The sequence below is a fragment of the Simochromis diagramma genome, unplaced genomic scaffold, assembly GCF_900408965.1.
Source record: "Simochromis diagramma unplaced genomic scaffold, fSimDia1.1 OVJJ01000293.1, whole genome shotgun sequence".
Classification (NCBI taxonomy): Eukaryota; Metazoa; Chordata; class Actinopteri; order Cichliformes; family Cichlidae; genus Simochromis; species Simochromis diagramma.
The window spans coordinates 6882809-6903521 of record NW_024386801.1 but is presented as its reverse complement, the minus strand read 5'-3'; the positions used below and the strand labels follow the sequence as shown (position 1 = coordinate 6903521).

The window sequence follows — 20713 nt, the reverse complement described above, 5'->3', positions numbered from 1 at the left end:
ACCTTTAAAAAAAAAAAAAAAAAAAAAATCAAGCATTTGTTTGGTTAGATCCCCACTAGGTTGCTATGAGTGGGTGAAGCCCCAATCCAAAAACAGATTGACAAAATCACTGTTTTGTTTTGAAAATGATAAATGTAATTTTATTTAGGACGTGCACTTGTTTTGAAAGGACTAACCGGAAATGCAGGGTAACTGTCGGCTGTATGTAGCTGAAAGCTAACGTTTTGTCGCATTTCTTCGCCGCTGTTTTCAGTCTGTCTGCTATTTTGGTATTTGTCTTCGTTTGAAGAGTTTGTCGTTGAAACCCCGGGTTAAAGACATCGAACTGACTCTGCTGCTGAACTCGGTAAGACTGCGAACAGTGGGGTCAGTTTTACAAGTTAGCTACAGCTTGCTAATATACATTAGCTTCATGTTTGCTTTAATACTGAGTGGAAGTATCAGGAAATGGATTTCTCTACAAGACCCGTGAGGGTCTGCTTCCTAGTGGGGGAGGTCTAGTTTTCAGTCATGTGTTTATAATTAAGGAGTGACGGGCCTGTGCTGTCTTCTGCTGTGTTTTCAGATCACCTTGACTGTGCTTCTCCTCCTCCTCACCTTCTTCAGTCTCTCTGGGTGTGGGTGACACTGGCTCTGTGCCAGTCCTCCACAGATGAAGATGTCCCTGGCCCAGCGAGTGCTCCTCTCATGGATATTTGCTCTGATCTTCTTGATCCTGCTGGTCCTCAAGCTGGACTCCAGAATCCACTGGAATTGGTTCCTAATCTTCCTCCCTGTTTGGACCTTTGACAGTATCCTCATCCTCATGCTGATAGTGAAGATGGCAGGCCGCTGCAAGCCGGACTTTGACCCCAGGGAGGGTGAGCAGAGCTTGAAGAGGAGGCTGTGGTACCTAACAGCCCTGCTGCTAAAGCTGGCCTTCTGTCTGACTCTGTGCTCCCGCATGGAGGGGCACACAAAAGTGTGGATCAGTGTGGTCTGCATCCCTCTGTGGGTGCTGCTGGGTGGAGCACTGATAGAGCTGGGCTACAGCGTCTTCCACTATAGGAGAGACTGAAATTGCCAGAATGTGAACTTTTTTTTTTTTTTGTTGAAATACTCAGGCATCTGTCACGAAGCATACATCACTGAAGGAAGATGCTGACCTTTATTTAAAACACTGTTCCTTTGCTGTAAGTGCAGACTCACTGGGTTAGTGACATCTACACACTGGGGCATGCAGGCTCTGCTTCACCTTCACCTGCTTCAGGCGGCATCAGAGTGTTATTTTGGGACATGTTTTTGGACATGTGTTGCTGCCTTTTAGCTCATTTTTAGTCATTAGTAAGGAATGGATTAAACTTAAGAGCCAGGTAAAAAGTCTGGCTGATCAAACATGTGCTACACAAAACACTGATCTTAACTTTTCTACATTAGCTGCAGTCTGTCAGCAACAGTTTGAATGTAGATGAGAACTTCCCCCATCTGCTCATATTAAATGTAATTTGCACTGTACAACCTGCTGTAGACATCTTTTTGAAAGCCAGGAAAAAAAAATGTCACTGTTCATCCTTTTGTCGACTGTTTTACGTCATGTTTGCAAACAAAATGACCCAGGGAGATTTAAGAGTAAGTGCAACCTTTGCTGCAGGTCAGTATTTAAGTCTTTTGAGCCTTCATAGCAGGAAAAGGCTGAATTCCAGGATGCAGTGTGTTTGTGGTGTCTCTGGATGAAAAGACATGAAATGAAATTCTATCATAAAATTCATGATAGAATTTAATTTTTTAAAAATCCAGTCATCTCAGAGTGACTGAGATATCTACAGCTGATAAGTGAAGCCCATGTCGAAGTACGTTTAACCTGCATTATTTTTAATGGCCACCAGGGGGTGATATCTGTGGTTGCAAGAGCACTTCCAATGCTACAAAGACTGTGAAAATGATTCTTAGACATAACCTCTGTTTCAGGTTATATTGAATAAAATTGTAAATTTTGGGCTGTCTATGTGACAGAGATGTGGATTTTCTGAACACGCTCATTGGCTAACAACTTGTGATTGTGTGTGCGAGTCCTCCTACTACACTAGCTATGTGTCACACTCCTCTTATACACCTTTGTATCCTTTATTGTAACTTGTCCAGCAAACCTATGCTCCAGATGCATTTTCAGGAACCTAGAGATCCTGCAGCACGGCATACTGATTTCCAGGTCAGGAGGGTGTATTAGATGAGAAAATAAAAATTAAAGTTAAGAAGGTACTGCTTCCTTATGCTCCAAGAAGTTGGGATTCTCATGTTTGATTTGGCATAGATTTTTCCTGATGTAACCCTTCAATTTATCCGCATTTGGGATTCCTCCTGGACTACAACACCACAGTACCACCTCTTCTAGGATCCAGTCAAGTTTTGCTCAACATGGAGCCAAAAGTAAGCAGCGACTTATTTTTACTGTTTTTCTCTGGTGGGAGGGGCTTAGAGTTCACACTCACAGCATATTTGGAATACATCCTGCCATAATCTGAGGTTTCATTTTGCCCCTTCCTTTAGGGGTCCCTACAGTGGATCATCTGCCTCCATCTCACCCTATACCTATCATCCTGCCCTCTCACACAAACTACTCATTTGTAATCCTGTCCTGGTCGCTCCCAGTGAAAACACAAGCATCTTCACCTCTTCTCTTGACTTTATGTAGCAAAACCATCTCCAAACCATTATAACAGGTCTAACTACTATCTTAATATCCTTCTGCCCCACCCCTGCCTCCACATTCTTCTTTACCTGCCTTGTGCCCTGACTGTTGCTTTGCATGCCTGACCCAGCAGCCAGAAAGGCAAATGACTGTGACCTCATTGATACAAAACACAGGCGAGACTTTTAACGCTGACCAAGTCAACATTTTGAACCATTTATTGAGAGGTTCTGATCAGAGTATAAATCACACTACCAATTCTTAGGAAATAAAATGTATTTACAACAGAATTTTCACATACATCGGTTTCAAATAAAAACAGACAGTAAATGATATAAATAAGTTCTATGGAAAATAAAACCTGTCTTACAAAAAATATATGCAATTTCTGTATACATTTTCTCACATTGGTGCTAATAACATCTATACTGTACAGTTTTGGTACATACAGTATCATTTACAGCCCTGTGTGAGTCCAACAGTCCAGTCTGAAAACAACTACTTGCTCTGATATGAAGGTTTAAAAATAACAAACCTCCAAATCGGCATGAGCAACGATAAACAGATGATTTGAGAGAGATCACAGGGATCTCCTTGATGTCTCAAACACTGAACAAAGGTCGTTCTTACAGCAGGGGAGTACGGATGGTTGTTTTCAGACTGGCGAGACCAGTACCTAAAATAGGTGCTTTAAGAGCGAAGCTAAGTAGTGCACAGGCACTGACACACGGGGTCACATAACATTTTATATAAAGCCTACGTACATCTGCTAACAAACGTGAAGTGAGCTACTTAGCTTACATTCTTAGACCTTGTTAAAATACCTGCAGAGCGCACCCTCGTTTCACTGCGTCACAGGAGGTCTGGCAATGTCAAAGCAGCTTTCGCTCACTTTTGTGGTATCTGAAGTAAGGATGCACTTTGAAATATTTTACCAAAGCCTTGGCGCAAATTGTACAGTAAAAAGAAAAAAGAAAAGAAAAAAGGAAAAGAAAAGCAGACTAGACATCTAGACATTCATATTAAGAAGTCTTTCTGTGTTTGGGGGGTGTGTGTTTTCAGGGGCTGTTTTAATAAGTGCTGCTGTGGCGCTGTATCCTGTAGCGCTGACCCGGGCTTACCCGGCACCGAGTCCTTTACTTTTGGTCCTTTACAGAGCGCAACAGTCCGACTGTCAGATGCAGGCTTAGACGAGGAGCCTCGAGAGTCACTGTGATGGTGGCTCTTGGGTCTACTGTCCGTGAAGGAAAGAGCCAAAGTTTGATGGGCCTCCATGGGTTTAAAAAGGTCAAAGGTGACCAGTGTCCGTGGTTGTTTGTGTTCTAGTTGGGCAGGACCAGAAGCAGGTTTCTTCTTCTCTTCTTTGCTGCTGACATCTCTGTCCTTCTTTACTTCTTTCTTAACCTGAACGTTCGCAGGTTTGTGAGTTTTTCCGTCTTCTCTCCCCCATTTTCCCAGCGCGCTGCCGTCTTTGCCCTCCCTGTGGCCACTCTTCTCCTTCTTCCCATGGGAAGACTTGTGTTTATGCGTGCAGGAGTCTCGAGCCTCCTCTCTGTCTGGCCGTGGGTGAGCCGCAGCAGGCGTGTTTGCCCGGTCCTTGTCATGCTCCTTCTCTCTCTTGACATGGGGTTGCGTTTTTGAGTCCCACTCCTTGGCCCACTTCTCGTCTCTCTGAGCTGACGGGTTGGTTGGGGCGGTTTTACCGCCCTCTCTCGTCCGTTCCTCTTCCTCTTTTTTCTTCATCTGCGGCAGTATCTGCGTCGTTGTGCAACCCTCTCGTCCTCCCTCAGTCTTAACTTTCTCTTGCTCTCTCACCCGGTCCTTCTCTCGCTCTCTGTCTTTCCCCCTGTCTTTTTTATCCTTTTCCTTCTCTTTACTCCTGTCCTTTTCCTTCCTCTCCTTCTCTTTCGCCCTCTCCTTTTCATCCTTCTCTCTTCTGCCTTTATCTTTGTCCTTTTTGATTTGGGGTGCGTTATAAGTGCTCAGTATACTCTCTTTACTTTTCTCTTTCAGGCCCTGTCCTGATGTTTTGTGCTGCCGCTCTTCTTCCACATCACTTTCCTTCCTAATCTGCTGTGATGGCTTTGAAGGGGCACTATCTGCTCTGTTGCCCTCCTCGTGGTCCATCTGCAGTGTCTGACAGGTGTCTGCAGCTCCTTTGCCTTCCTCTTTTACATCTTCCTCAGCTTGAGGTTCCATTAGTGTGGGACTGAGTGCAGATTCATCTCTTTCTTTCTTGACCAAAGGTAGTGACAGTGCCGCTGACAACTCCTTCACGTCAGCTCTGTTCTCTCGCTCTTCCTCATTGAAAATCTGTGTCGGAGTGTCTGGGGGTGCCCCCTCCCATTTCCCCGTGTCCTCCCCATCCTCCAGCTTCGTCACTGCCTTTACAGCAAGGTCACACTCCGTCGCTTCTACCTCCTCCTCTTCCTCCTCTTTTTTAATATAACATGTTACTTGTCTTGGTGAACATGTCTCCTCTTCCTTAACCTCCTCCTCCTCCTTCTCTTCATGTTGGTGATACTGTTTAAGTCGGATATGCCAGGCCAGACTACAGACAGCAGACACTGTCTTGAATTGGTGGACAACTCCTCTGGGGATGAAGTAGATGTCATTGTGGTAGAGTTGGATACGGGCGTATCGGATCCCCTCCCTCCTGAGCTGGTTCAGCTTGGCGTCATCGATCCACTGCACACACTGTAGAGGCAAGGACAGGAGCACATGACATTCAACAACCCCTCAGAGAGTGAAAACATGCCTGCGGTGATAGCAGATCTGTGTTTTCTTACACTTAAAGCAGCATTAGGCACTCTTTCTGAAAGTTTTTTGAGAAAACCCCCAACAGTTTTTAATGCTGTCATAACAAATATATTAGAATACATTTGCTTTTAACACAACCAGGAGAAACAGCATGATTAGAAACACACTCTTCAATTTTCACTTACAAATGAAGTGTTAGGGTTTTAAATATGGTCTCAACAACCAGAGTGTGCAAATATATTCACGAACAGTTCTGCTGGTGTGCACAGGGGTGAGGTGAGTTAGTCCCACCTCACATATCCCATTTTCAGGAACCGGAATTTTGGAATAACTTGTTATCTAAAAATGAAGCAAACTCATTGATTTGTTTTGCTGTTAATTTGGTCAACTGAAGCAAATCATGAGAGCTTCTCAATGAACAAACAACTTGCTATGAACTTATTTGGGTGAACGATCACTGATACAATTTTTGGTGTAGTTGCCAAACAGTTAAAGGTGGAGAGAAGAGCAACACCCTGCCTTTCATCTGCCAATTGCCAGAGCCGACACGTCATATGCAGAAGAGGAAAACATTAGACTCCACAAGGTGCAACTGAAGGCTGTAACGCCAACAAAATACCTGCCAGCAGCTCAATATTTAAGATTCACAATGCCAGAGCTAAGTTTAGCACCCTGTGAGTGTTAGTTTTCTGTTAATTTAAGTTAATTTTTAGCTTTAGAGTGACACTCATGGGCATAGTGAGTGTCTTATCAGCAGTATCCACTTTAGTCGCCTCCACACTTTTGTTTTTTTAAGTTTGGCAGCTTATAAAAGCCTAGCTTTAGGTTCTATAATTTTGAGTAATGCATCCCATCTGACTGAAAATGACAAAAAGCTTTCTGTGTTTTTTTTTTAGCAGACAGCTGACAAAGAGGCACCGTCACACAATAAAAAGCCAACAGAGAGCTATGAACTGTTTCCCCTCCGCTGTGGGTGAGACTTATTGATGCTCAGTTTCCATTAGTGCAAGATCTGAATTGTGTTTTACAGGTTAATCATTTATGGAGTTAAATTCTCCCAGAGGAAGACCACTGAAATAGCAAATTAAAACATCTACATTTGCCCCGGGGAGGGAAAAATTGGGGATATTCCAAAAAGCCAGCATATGTGTTTTATAGCCCAACAACCAAGTCTGGCTGCTGTTCAGTGCAGAACAGGTGGTGCACTCTGTATTTATCCGACCTTTTAAATTACTGCTGCTGATTTTATGAGCTATACAGTGTGTTGAAAGATATGGGCTGCAAATATAGGCAATCTATTAATTATTATTTTTTATCATTTTAAAATTTATATTTGCACACTTTTTAAAGAAGGCGTGACCTGAGAGACAAAAAAAGAATATTTATTTATATCTGGCATGTACCCCTAGACACTGTTAAAAACACCGCCCCACCTGAGAGAGTGGGGGTTCGTGGAGATCCAGCTGCAGCCTCATAACCACATCTGGAAAATCTCCTGCGTGGAAACACACGACGTCTTTGGTGATCCGCGCAGCAGTGTCGCTGCTGTAAAGAATACAAACAACGTTTGTGATCAATCTCTAATCAGCAAAGAAAAAGACGCAAAAGCTACTGTAGACATATTATTATATAATATCATGATATTTGGAATTAACAGCACACAAATAATAAGCTGACCTTGACTGTAAATGTCAGTATTTTACATTGCCTGTCTTGACTGCTGCCGTTTTACCTTCATAAAATTTGTAACCATCTCTGTTAGTCTAATATATAATACACAGCTGTTCTTATACAGATGTTTAAGTGATAAGCTTAAAAACATAAGAAGATGTCACTTTGAACTCACTCCTCTCCACAGCGCACAGCCTTCAGCACACCGACAGCTGCAGTAGTTTGCCTCTCAAAGCCCTGACCGATGTGGTCAGCGTGAGCTCTCGTCCGGTCCTCAAACAGCATCTCTCTGGGCTCACTGGTTCTAGGAAGGTACTGCAGGTTCTTTATCTCATTGGTGGACCTGAAATACATTTATTTACAAGAGTCACAACAAATTCGAGATGTGCAGGTACCCCTAAAAGATAAATGCAGCTGCTTTAAAGACAGGGCGAACACACCTTTTCCTTTTGAAAGGTGATTTTGGCATGTCTGCCAGAGGTATCATCTGTTCTCCAGGTCTGACCCACATGATGGGGCCGTCGTCACTCTCTGTGGGGCTTTGCAGCCGCAGACTGGAGAAAGTTCCCCAGGGCAGGGTCCGCTGCACAAACACAGGACGAGAAACGTCGGGTTACATAACACCTCGCAGCACTTCACTGGCAGAAGTTAAACAGATGTTGACACGCCACTGACTCCAGTGCTGTGCAGAAATACAGATGCAAGCAAACAAACCTCCAGGAAAGGAGACTTCTCTAACATGCTGATGAACTCGGGAAAGTAGTCTCCGACCTCTTCATCCACAGCTCCGACCAGACTGACCTGCCGCATGGCCCCAGCTCGGTACGTTCCCTGGGAATATGTCCGCTTCACCTGCAGGAGGCGCCGCAGAGGACACAGATTAGACTCAGCAGGTAATAATAAATCTAAATGTTAACCTGACACGCTGTTTTACTGCTGCACAAGATGCTTTTAAGTAGGGCTGCCACAAACGATTATTTTGATAGTCGACTAGTCACCGATTATTTTTGCAATTAGTCGACTAATCAGATCATGCATCCATTGGACATAAAACGTACAGCTTATTGCACCAGCATGCATTTGCTCTTATATAACTATCATTAGTTTACAGCTTTAAGTGTTTAAGATATGTGCCAACTAAAAATAAAGACAAGATGATAGTTTATTACATTTTAATGAAATTTGCAGATTGTTCGGTGAAGTTTAATAAACTCAGCCATCTGCTCCTTGCTATCTAAAATATAACAGGACACCGGAGTATATTCTCGAGCATCTCACACTTCTGATAATCAGCTGTCTGCTTGACGTTATTCAGCTGTGTAAAAACTATAACTTTAATCTCAGCCAAACCGATTTACTCAGGAACAAATAAAATACTGATAAAAGCCAAACAATAACATTTTTAACTTATCTAAGTGACTTCCATATATTTAACCTGAGTAGCGAAAGACTGAGGTGGTTTGAAAACGATTTGCCCACCGGCTCTAGTGAGCCTTGCCCCCGGCTCGCTATCGAGCTAGTGGGTAACAGACGTCTCCGAAAACGTCGGAGCGCTTTTGAAAATATGTGGTGTCTTGATAAACTGAGCAGATATCTGAGGTTTACACCGCTACATTCTCGTCTGAAAATATGCTAAATGTTTATTTTGTGACCCAGAAAGAATAATAAGAGTAACATTAAAACTAACTAGCTGCCGCCATTGTTGGAAACTGAGCAGGGCCACGCTATGAATTCTGGGATAGGTTGGGCCACGAAGTATACACCCGACCCATCCTTCAAATCTGGGGAAACGAAGGGCTCATTTGTCGGAGTCTTCGAATTTGGACAGTCTTCGTCGTGTCGCTGTAACGTAATTGGCCTACAAATGCGGGCACAGGAGGATGCGGTTCCTGAATTTGGACACAGCTACGATACAGGACACCGCTTCTTCTTCTTCGGGGTTTAACGGCAGCTGGCATCCTTGTACATGCAGTGCTGCCATCTTCTGTTTCAGTCCGTTATTACACTCTTAAAACCTACTACTTATTCCTGCGTCTTTTGGGATCTTGCAAAGCTTCAAACGACGCATCGACTATTAAATTAGTCGTCGACGATTTTGATAGTCGACGCAATCGTGACTAGTCGACTAATAGTGGCAGCCCTACTTTTAAAACATTATATACACCTTTTATAGGCATGTTCATCTAGCAGCTGAGGCTAACACAGTCTATGCATTCATAACATAAATGGAGGAACCCTTCCACTTCACCTGCCCTTAAATAAAGCCCTCATTAAGAAGACAAACCGTATTAAGAGGACAAACAGTCTGACAGACTGAAGACTTAAAAATCTGTAACACAAAATGCAATGGAGCAGACATGATGATGTACAGCACTTCATAAAGTTTTATCATTTGTCACAATCTGCCACAAGGCTGTTTGTTTCCTTCCTGCATCATAATGTACCGCAAGTACTTCTAATTTTAACCCCTAACTAATCATTAAGGGTGTGTAGTGATAAGGTTTTAATGATAACACATTGCATTAACAAAAGATCCAACTGGATTCATCTTGGTGGAAATTTTAGAGCAGAAGATTTGTTTATTTAGTAAACATATGTCAGAATATGTCAACAGACCATAAACAGATGATGTTTATATGATAAATACATTACACAGAGATAGTACAGGTAATCTCCCAACACACTTTTCACACAAAGAGTTTAAGTTCTGTTCTTTGAGACAGCCAAACAGCGATAGCACTAATTTTCTATTGTAGGGGGGCTTTTTTTTTAACCAAAATGTAATTTGTTCTGTCACAACAAAGTCGGCACTTTCTGGGTTTTCTCTACATGATTTTTGGAACAAACAATCTTCTTTTCTGCATTTGATGCTGTTCTTTGTTAGTGGATTTATTTTCCTGCTGTATTTCATTATTATTGATAACTCCTGTAATACTTAAGGACACTAAAATGCACTCATTGGCCACTTTAATAGGTACACCTCACTAGCACCAGATTGGACCTCATTTTGGCTTCAGAACTGCTTTAGGTTTTGGAACAAGGGGCTGGAAACGTTCATCAGATTTTGGTCCATATTGATAAGATAGCATCACACAGCTGCTGCAGGTTTATTGGCTGCATTTCCCAAAGGTGCTGTGCTGGATTAAGATCCATGGAGGCTATTTGAGTACAGTGAATCCATTGTAATGTTCAGGCATCAGATGGGTACACTGTGGTCATAAAGGCTTGGACATTGTCAGTAACAATACTCGGGTAAGCTGTGGAATTTAAAAAAAATGCTTAGTTACTACTAGAGCTGGGCGATATAAGATTTTTTCATATCACGATATGTTTTTTTCATTTCAGGCGATAACGATATCTATCACGATATAAGACAAATAACTATATTTGTAAGATTTAAATGTGCCGTTGCTCACGAGTAAAATGTGAAATAATCAGCAGCTTGTTTTTATTTAAATATTTATTTCCCATAATAAGTTCATCCATTAAGCGGACGCGAATGGATGGATGAAGTTCAACAGGGTAGATGTACTTAAGGAACATGAGACTTTTTCAGATAAATAAAGGCAAATATTGCAAACTACACAAAAGGCAGCCGCTAAAGCGTTTAAGTTTCAAAATAGAACAAACGAAACAGACTACTAAATTGTCAATTCCACTTAGAAACAAAATATTAATTCTAAAAATAAATCTTAGTTTGTTTTACAGAAGAACAGACAAAACTAACTTTTGTCAATATCAAATAAACTGAGAACTAAAAGGAAATTCTCAATCTCTCCTTGTTGTATAGCTTAGCTTTTCAAACAGTTTTAACAGTTACTTCAGTCTGACAAAAGCCGAATGACGAATTAGCGCTTCCAGTCAGAGACTGAGGCTACGTCCACACGTACACGGGTATTTTTGAAAACAGAGATTTTCCGTTTTCGTTTTAAAAAATAATCCCGTCCACACATAAAGGCAGAAATGAAGGAAAACGCTGCTATGAACATGCCAAAGCAGCAGGTGGCGCTAGATTCCTAACCGTGCAGAAATGTTGGCCAATCAGAAGTCTAGAAGCCTCGGTGGGAAAAAGTAAACAAAGCTGGGGCATAGAAGCAGAACAGAGTCGTATGTGTGGAGGGACAGTAACTGTGTGTATATGTAAGCATTTAAACACTGCAGAGAGTAGAATTAACAGTAACAGTATTGTAGAAATTCATTTCACCGAAACAATAACGTGGCGCACAGTGTGACGCATGCACCAGTTTATTGTATTTCCAGACTTGCTTTCGGCACAATTTACAGTGCGCGCTGCTCTGTTTTTTGTCAGACTTGAAATAGCCAAAATACCTTCACACTACGGAACTTCTATGGCACTTCCGTTCGACAATCTCTCCGGCATTGGAACCATCATCTGTTTTCTCTTCGTACCTTCGGTCACGCTCGGTTGATTTTTCTAGTCGGCACACTCATTTCCTCCATTACCCGGGCGGTACGGTGGCTGGCTGCTTCCCAAACAAATACACATGTGCGGCTTGGCACTTGTGCTGTACGTAACAAGTCACGCGACGTGACGCTGCGGCTGTGATTGGTTCGGCTCTGCGCTACTTAATTTGGATTGGCTGACCTTTTTTTTTTTTTTTTTTTTTTTTTTTTTTTTAAAAGAGGACAAGAGCGGCGAGGTCTATCGCGATAGCTTTAATTTCTCTATCGAGTAAAAGTTATATCGCGATACATATCGTTATCGTTCTATCGCCCAGCTCTAGTTACTACTAAGGAGACCAAAATGTGCCAAGAATCTTCTAAGCTCTAAAGACGGTTTTGTTGGAAAATCCCAGAAGATCAGCAATGCATGTGTCTATGTTATGCATAGAAAGTTTTTACCCAGAGCTGAAGGAAAATCAGCTGCATGGTGATAAATTAATTATTTAAAGTCATTTTGTTAATTGGAACATTATTCACTGAACCATAAAAGTCATTCTGCTTATCAGACAGTTAAAAATGGCAGGACACTGCATAGATTTCTGTCAAATAATAAAACAGATTCAACGTCTTTAACTCCACAGGACCTAATCTTGCATACAGGTGTAGTTAACCACCAATTGGCCCTTAACCAGGAAAAACGGTGTTTACACAAAGGGGAAGACAGTTAAACATCCTGCAAGGGCTGAATAACAGCGTTAGAAATTACAATCAATTAACGCAGCCCTGCGGTTTCAATGTCGAGGCGCAAACCATTAACTAAATGACCCTAGCTTGTAACCAGCAAAGGACTTTTCACCCATTTCCTGTCATCTCTCCTCTGCTGTTGTCTTACCAACCACAGAAAATAAATGGAAATGCATAAAACAGCATATTATAGAAGTACATCTCCATGCATCACACCACAAAGCGGAGATGTGATAACAGAGGCAACAGGAGTTAGACGATTTGAGTTTTTATTCATTTACAGGTACATGTGTTAAATGTTTAAAAAAAAAGTTCAGCATAATGTGCAAAGATTTGCAATGAGGGAACGTGTAATAGCTAAACAGACCAAATGTTCCCCTAAAACATGTTCTCACCAGCCAAAACCATGTCCACCAAAACCTTCAAGAATCTGTATCCCATTTTTCTTTTATTAAAAGATTTTTTATGCATTTTTCACTTTGTTAACTATGTAAAATGATTTGAGCCCAGAATAAGTCACATCATAAACCGTGATCTAAAACAGGGATTCCTAAAGTGTGAACTGTAGACCCATGTCTACTCGGTCTGTGACACAAAGCACTCTCTAGTCAAGCCGTGCAATAAAACACGTGCAATACTACAATCCATTACTCCCACATGTGAGCTTAGTGTCTGGAGAAACTCCGACATGTCTGACAGCGACACGGCCGCGAGTACATCGCTCACTTTACTCAGGGGGGCTTCACCATCTCACTGTGCCATGAATACAACGACAATAAAGGCTTCCTATTCTATTATAGTCAGCTGAAAGCATTTTTTAATAGTATGTAAGAAAAAAAAAAAAAAATCACCTACACAGTTCACTAGAAAAGAGCTCTCATTATTCCTGTTTTCAAATCAGGGGGAGAAAACAGCTTCTCATTTCCAATTTTCATTTCTAATTTCCACAGAGGTAGCAGCTCAACAATTACTGACACATTCAGAGGATAATAATCTAATTAAATAATTGTTATGGCTAAAAGGGAGAGTAGTAAAATAGTAAGAAACAGTATCATTCAAGATCTTAAAGCATTTGAAGGCGATCTGTGTGTGACCTGGTTTAATTATTACTGCTCAAAGTGGGGCTTAAACCTACATCTTGAGACACTAAAGCAGATATTGCACAAGGACAAATTAGCTTCTATATTAATGACATTAATGTGTGTAACACAGGTAATGGATTACAAACACATGCTGACACTTCAGTTTTATTTGCATTTCTGCAGCCAAACTAACAAATTGCTTGGACCAGGAGGTACACTGCTTACAAACAGTTTCTTTGTGTTTCCAGTAACAAACATAATGGAATCATTTTGGTTTAACAACGATGGACAAATGCATAAAAAACAATTAAATTAAATCTGAGCAGCACTGTTAAGAGCTGGTAAGCAGGTTTAGAGATTGGCTTCACCATATTGTATAACCTCCTGGCCTCGGGCATCTGCCTCTTATCAAACCACTTACATCTTTCTCTAATCACGCTATCAAAGTTCTGAAACCAGAGGCATTTCATTTCTATAATATTTCTTAAGCTATAATTTTCTCTGTTTTATTAATTTCACAAATTACTGCAATACCAAAATAAAGGCTGGAGGACAAAAGTGCCCACAGTACATTGTTGCACAGTTTTAACACAGTTTTACAACTGACACCACTGAGGTAATATAACATGTATCAATTTACTGTCAGTAATATGTATCCTTTAGAGATTTAAGACATTCAGAAAGTCTAAACTCATCTTAAATGATGGCTAAAGAAGAACCAGATCTGTGACCATTAACTTTACGCTGATGTGTGTTATATTTAATGCTGCATGCTTGCATTTTTATTAGTTGCTCTGTGTTTTCTTACTCTACTGTGAACTTTCATGTTGTAATTTGTTGTGTGGGCTACATTGTTGCACATGTTACTTACAGACTATTTATTCTATCCCCTTCGTATATTTTATTTATATATGTCTGTGTATTTATATATGTGTGTGTGTGTATATATATACAGGGAGTGCAGAATTATTAGGCAAATGAGTACTTTGCCCACATCATCCTCTTCATGCATGTTGTCTTACTCCAAGCTGTATAGGCTCGAAAGCCTACTACCAATTAAGCATATTAGGTGATGTGCATCTCTGTAATGAGAAGGGGTGTGGTCTAATGACATCAACACCCTATATCAGGTGTGCATAATTATTAGGCAACGTCCTTTCCTTTGGCAAAATGGGTCAAAAGAAGGACTTGACAGGCTCAGAAAAGTCAAAAATAGTGAGATATCTTGCAGAGGGATGCAGCAGTCTCAAAATTGCAAAGCTTCTGAAGCGTGATCATCGAACAATCAAGCGTTTCATTCAAAATAGTCAACAGGGTCGCAAGAAGCGTGTGGAAAAACCAAGGCGCAAAATAACTGCCCATGAACTGAGAAAAGTCAAGCGTGCAGCTGCCAAGATGCCACTTGCCACCAGTTTGGCCATATTTCAGAGCTGCAACATCACTGGAGTGCCCAAAAGCACAAGGTGTGCAATACTCAGAGACATGGCCAAGGTAAGAAAGGCTGAAAGACGACCACCACTGAACAAGACACACAAGCTGAAACGTCAAGACTGGGCCAAGAAATATCTCAAGACTGGTTTTTCTAAGGTTTTATGGACTGATGAAATGAGAGTGAGTCTTGATGGGCCAGATGGATGGGCCCGTGGCTGGATTGGTAAAGGGCAGAGAGCTCCAGTCCGACTCAGACGCCAGCAAGGTGGAGGTGGAGTACTGGTTTGGGCTGGTATCATCAAAGATGAGCTTGTGGGGCCTTTTCGAGTTGAGGATGGAGTCAAGCTCAACTCCCAGTCCTACTGCCAGTTTCTGGAAGACACCTTCTTCAAGCAGTGGTACAGGAAGAAGTCTGCATCCTTCAAGAAAAACATGATTTCCATGCAGGACAATGCTCCATCACACGCGTCCAAGTACTCCACAGCATGGCTGGCAAGAAAGGGTATAAAAGAAGAAAAACTAATGACATGGCCTCCTTGTTCACCTGATCTGAACCCCATTGAGAACCTGTGGTCCATCATCAAATGTGAGATTTACAAGGAGGGAAAACAGTACACCTCTCTGAACAGTGTCTGGGAGGCTGTGGTTGCTGCTGCACGCAATGTTGATGGTGAACAGATCAAAACACTGACAGAATCCATGGATGCCAGGTTTCACAATGAACTCACCCGTAACTCTGGCTGATTGGGACCCACACCCAGTTTCACACCTTGGCTCAGGCGATTAGAGGATCATCAGGGGGTCCTTTTGTCCCTCTGTGGGGGGGTTACTCCCACTAGGTTTATATCTGGGACTCTCCACCATTTGACCTTAGAACTGAAGAAGCTTCTCGGATGAGAGGTGAAACGTCTTCAAGTAACTTAAAGAAGTCCAGACGCTTTTCTTTGCAAGCTCCTTTGACTAGTTTTTAGCTTAGGTAGCTACCATTTTGGTGCTTCAGATAACATTATTTGCATACAAATTTAAAATAAAAACATACCAAAGGTGTTTTTATCTCTATTCTTTGTTAATTTGGTCAAATTTGTCAAAACGATTAGCATCAGGAGATGTCTGTGCATATATTTACTGAGGCTGGCGTGTCTGCATGGCTGAGAGTCAGCTGGGGGTGTTTGTGTTGTGCACCCTTCTGAACTTTTTACATCGCGCCTAAACTAGCACTGAACTAATAAAAGCTCAGCGGAGACGAGAGAACCCACAGTGGAAACAAACTTGAAATAAACTGAATTGAAAACATGAATGGATGAATGAATAATTATATAAATAAATCCAAAATATAAAAGCTACATCGCAGGTGCAGCGATTTGTTAAAAACACGTACAAGCATGGAAATACAGTATATCTGGCAAAAACAGAGTTTGCTGATAATCCCAAACTGCTCCAATTGAGGTCTGGACTCTGGGGAGGCCAATCCATGACTCGTTGTGTGTTTTGCTATCCCATGTATGCTTTTTCTGCACTGGCAGTGAGTTTTGGATCATTGTCATGCTGAAAAATGAAGCCTTGGCAATCAGAGGCTTTCCAGATGGTATTGCAGAGTGGATCAAAATCTCAAGGTACTTTTCTGCATTCATAGGTCTATGTTTACAAGATCCCCAACACCATGACAAAGCCTCCACCATGTATTATAGATGTCTGTAGATACTCGTTTTGTACATCTCGCCTCCTCCATACATATGAGCCAAAAGTCTGGCATACCTCAGAGGCGTTTCTCCAAAGTTTTCAGCTTTGGGAATCACATTGTTCCAAAAATACAATTTTACACCTGTCAAACTGTGTTATCTTTGACATTTCAAAATTTGAGAAAATTTCTCATTTGATTCAACTAAAAAGACCTTTGGAAACCATGGAGAACTATTGCTCAAGACCACTTTAAAGATTACAAGAAAATCTGGCTCCTTTAAAGCAAAATACAAAGAAGTGGGGGCTGGCTCAATATTTTTGCACAATACTGTGTGATAACTCTGTTCCAGGATCCATATCATAAAGCAACATTAATCCCAGAGGAGATAAATCGGGAAAATCTGCTGACAGTTGCACAAAGTTTGGTTTTAGTGAGTCTAGCAACAGGATGAAATGCACCATCTGCCTTATGTTAAAGTCATGATGCCAGACAAGCAGAAGCAATATCTGATTACAAAGCACTTGGAATATCAGTCCAATCGAGAAAGCGAGAGCGAAGGAGAGAGAGCCCTTGGAATAATTTTCTTCCCAGCGAGGGGTCTCTGGCATGAATAATTTTTATTTTTCTTGACCTAAATTGATTCCCCAAAATTCTGCGAGCATGTTAAACTGATGGCTGAATATGAGCTGGATGTCCTTTAACTCATGATTTCTTCACTAAGACACTGTCAGTAAAAACAGATGCAGACCGATTACTGATAAAATGAAAAGTTAGGTCCTGGCACTTCTTCAGACACCTGAAACTCAAATTAAGAGTTAATTTATTCTAATGCATGGACCATGTTTTAAAGGAGCAATTCATGCCAAAAATCACACATACATATTTTTTTTGCTCTGGTCTGTAGTGCTTGGAAATATATTTGGAGATATCTGCCTTGAATATAACGAAATGGAAATCGCCTACCTGAGCAAACACTGTTTTGAGCTATTTCTTATAGGAAGTATTTTCTTTCTATTGACTACATCCACCAGGCAAAAGCTCAGCTGTCCTCATTTATGTTTCCATCCAATCTTGTTGTTGCTACCATGAAATTCTGGCCATGGGTAGGTGGACACTTCTTATGCAAAGTGATGCAGCTAACAAGTTTAATAATTTAAAAAGAAAACACTTCCTGTAAGAAACTTTTTTTTTTTGACCGACTGTAGAAAATGCTTAAGTGTCTGATTCACAACAAATGATGTGCAAAAAAAGTCTGATCTGTTTACATCTTGTCAATTTTGAATTATCTGAGTAAAAAGGAATCTAGAACAAAACCAAAAGGAAACCTGCTAAGTAAACTGATAACAACATGACCTATGATCTGCTGAAATTCAGCCAGAAGAAAGCAAAACTTAAGAGTTGTGTTTACCTGACACCTCAGGAAAAATATAAGTATCTGAAACACTGCTATAACCTTTTTTTCCTGTTCTCTTCAAGCACCTGAACTAAAGGTGTGAGTCCACCTGAAGGTGCCCTTGAAGAGGTTTTCAAGACACACACCATTCGCGCTCACAGCTCAATGAGACCACTTGAAGACAGAAACCCTCTGACAGCACGAGTCCCGAAAAGCTCTACCCGGTAACAGTGCGGACAAAGACTGTTGAAGTGGTGTTTCAGCCTGTCACTGTTTGAGTCTGAGCTGCTCACGCCTCCAGACTACAAAGTGACACTTTACAGTATCAAAGCAGACACTTGAGCATCCTCTCCTTTTCATGCTTTCCAGCACAGAAACTAAAATTAAAAACCAAAACTCATTCTCACCTGAGAATGGAAGTTGGCCATGGTGGTCGTCTCTATGTCCTTCTTCCCGAGCACCTCCATTTTCACCGGTGCGTTGGGGAACTTGTAGGAGAAGTAGTCCAGGAAGTCTGGGAGGTAGGACGCCGCTCCGTGGATGATTCCCATCACGAAACACGCTGCCTGGGCCTCGTCATCGCTGAACGACAGGGTCACAAATTCATCGGCGAAGCGCTGCATCTCTGCCGGAGAAAGGCAGGCCAGCTCCTCGTTGTAGGCGTGCACCACAGACGCACCTCCGTTGGCCTGCTGCTCGATGTGAATCAGACGTCTGAACTCCAGGCCAGCCGTGCCCGGGGCCGGGCTGCAGTGCAGCGGGGAGCTGTAGCTGAGCCTCTCTCTGACCATGGAGGAGATGGAGGTGGAGGTAGCCGCAGAAACAGCAGCATCCTGGTGGTGTTGTGCGGCACTGTGGTTGAGACTGCTGCTGTCGCTGTTCACGTTAATCTGATTGAGCAACTCCGGCAGACCCAGGGACACCCCTGAACACACAGTCTGGCACGAGCGATGGTACATTTTGGGTCTGCCTTGCCTCTCCTTCGTCCGCTCGCCATCTTTGTGCTTCTTTTTCTTCTTCTTCTTGAGCTTCTTCAGAAGGAGGTCTTCCTCCGAACCAGCCTTGGGCTTCTCCTTAGACTCTGTCATACAGACAAGATCGTGTTTAAAATAACAAGCAGCTTTTGCAGCCTGTAATCTCTAGCTAAACTGATATTACGAGTAAAGTTTACTTTGAAACAGCTGATCTTTTGGCAACTCTTCAAAGGTGAGTTCATTTGCTCTGCTGTGTTATATTTCCATGTTTCTACATTGCATTTAGGACATTTACTTCCTTTTAAAACTGAAAACACTTCCAAAATTCTGGCATAATATCTAAAATAATGCATTTAGTCACATGGAAGCCACCTGCTTTTACATTTGAAATACAAAACACGTTTAAGGGCTTGAAATAACCTGAAATTATCCCCCCAAAAAACAATCGGTGCTGTAGTTTCTCACTTTCAGCTCCCCTGCCCAATGCTGGATTTTATTCCTACCTTTCTGCGGAGAAACCACTTCTCCGTTTTCTCTGGCAATCTCGTGGACAGGTGGCAGTTTGTGATTTTTCCACTCTTTATTCTTTTCCTTCTTCTTCTCCCTGTCTTTCTCCTTCACCTGGTGATCTGAGGAGGGGAAACGAGAGAGGACAGCGAGGTGAAATGCTGCTGCATCCATGCTGGGAGACATAAGTGACGGACAAACAGCTCCACGTGTGTGTTTATATATCACCATCTGGGCCCAATAAACACTGGGCCCGAGCTACAGTAAATTATGTAATAATGTCTAAAATGTATTTTTATGACCAGTACTGCTTCGCGGGTGGGTTTTAATTTGCCCATAAAGTGTGTGAACGCGGTTCAAACAGGGCAGCCCGGCTGGGCTCTCCTACCTCTCTGTAGCATTTTCACGTCGCCGTTCTCGGGCTTTGTATGGCAGCTAGCTGGGCTCACTCTCTCCACAGCAGCGCCCGGGCTCTGCTGCGCTTCGCTGCTCTTCTCCTTGTGTCGCTTCTCTTTCGCTTTTTTTACTTTGTGGGGCGACGCGAGGAAGTTGCTGATTTTGAATATTTTCCGGACAGGGGTGGCGGGCACTGCGGCGGCGGTGGAGTGGCTCGCCTTGGCCGGGCCGAAACTCCATTTCGCTGGGCTCCCACAACTCTGCTTCCCGTTGTGTTTTTCCCCTGCGCACACCTCTCCGTTCAGTTTCCTGTGCTTCAGGCCCTTCTCCTCCACCCGGACCTTCTTTGGGGGCGGTGGGAAAATGTCGCTGGAAGACTGCGGACGACTCTCCGGCGGTCGCTTAGCTATCAGGGGTTTAGGGGAATTTGTTTTGCTGTTTGCTGCGAAATGCATGGAGTCCACGGACTCGGCCATCTTGGAAGTTTCTATTTTTTACGGTCAGACGTAACTGGTGCGTGAGAGACAGGCCGGGGGCGGGGCTTAGCGGGTTACGTAGGACGGAAGGAGATGAGAGCGCAGCAGACGGTAGCGTGTTTACGGGCTGCGGGACAACACTGCAGTGAGTGGAGGAGGGCCGCTGACAGAGGCGGCTTTATGGGCTTAATAATGTCACAGTGTTCTGCTTTGCTGGGCTGGACTATCAGCTTTACTCCTCCAACACGGGTGGAAAGGGTCGCAACTACCTTCATCCCACCGAAGAAAGAATTCAGTCATTTTTCAATTACCTATTATCAGAGGACATTGCAGCAGCCCCCAGTCTATCCGAGGAGCCAAGAAAAAATATTTTATTGTACTTCTTTAAAGTGTTCTGGAGCAATAGCTCCCCAGGCTTACTACTACTACTATTACCAAGGTCAATATAGCTAACTACAAGTAAATTAAAAACCAGGAGTGAAAATATTACTTTTTAGATAGATAAAATAAATATAAATACTAGCCC

At 42.4% G+C, this 20713-nt stretch overlaps 2 protein-coding genes across 2 annotated transcripts; one reads left to right on the top strand and one right to left on the bottom strand.

Moving 5' to 3' along the window:
* The first annotated feature begins 152 nt into the window (after positions 1–152).
* Positions 153–1982, top strand: tmem60 (transmembrane protein 60). The gene is made up of 2 exons (XM_040025431.1): positions 153–346; positions 566–1982. The coding sequence occupies exon 2, from the start codon at positions 653–655 to the stop codon at positions 1055–1057; it is 405 nt and encodes a 134-aa protein (XP_039881365.1). The 5' UTR covers positions 153–346; positions 566–652; the 3' UTR covers positions 1058–1982.
* On the bottom strand, positions 1076–20309 carry LOC120729650 (lysine-specific demethylase RSBN1L-like). Its single transcript, XM_040025406.1, has 8 exons — positions 19704–20309; positions 19312–19437; positions 18242–18915; positions 7814–7951; positions 7540–7682; positions 7275–7442; positions 6862–6973; positions 1076–5365 (listed from the first exon to the last, which is right to left on the bottom strand). Exons 1-8 carry the CDS (start codon positions 20185–20187, stop codon positions 3686–3688), a joined length of 3525 nt encoding a protein of 1174 aa, XP_039881340.1. The 5' UTR covers positions 20188–20309; the 3' UTR covers positions 1076–3685.
* Positions 20310–20713: the final 404 nt, after the last annotated feature.

Excerpts from the sequence above, each read along its gene's own strand:
- LOC120729650 (XM_040025406.1), bottom strand. The coding sequence starts at position 20,187 with ATGGCCGAGTCCGTGGACTCCATGCATTTCGCAGCAAACAGCAAAACA. Across the intron at positions 18,916-19,311 it reads AGTGGTTTCTCCGCAGAAAG|AGTCTAAGGAGAAGCCCAAG; the intron begins GTAGGAATAAAA and ends TCTGTATGACAG. Across the intron at positions 7,443-7,539 it reads TCACCTTTCAAAAGGAAAAG|GTCCACCAATGAGATAAAGA; the intron begins GTGTGTTCGCCC and ends AATGTATTTCAG.
- tmem60 (XM_040025431.1), top strand. The coding sequence starts at position 653 with ATGAAGATGTCCCTGGCCCAGCGAGTGCTCCTCTCATGGATATTTGCT.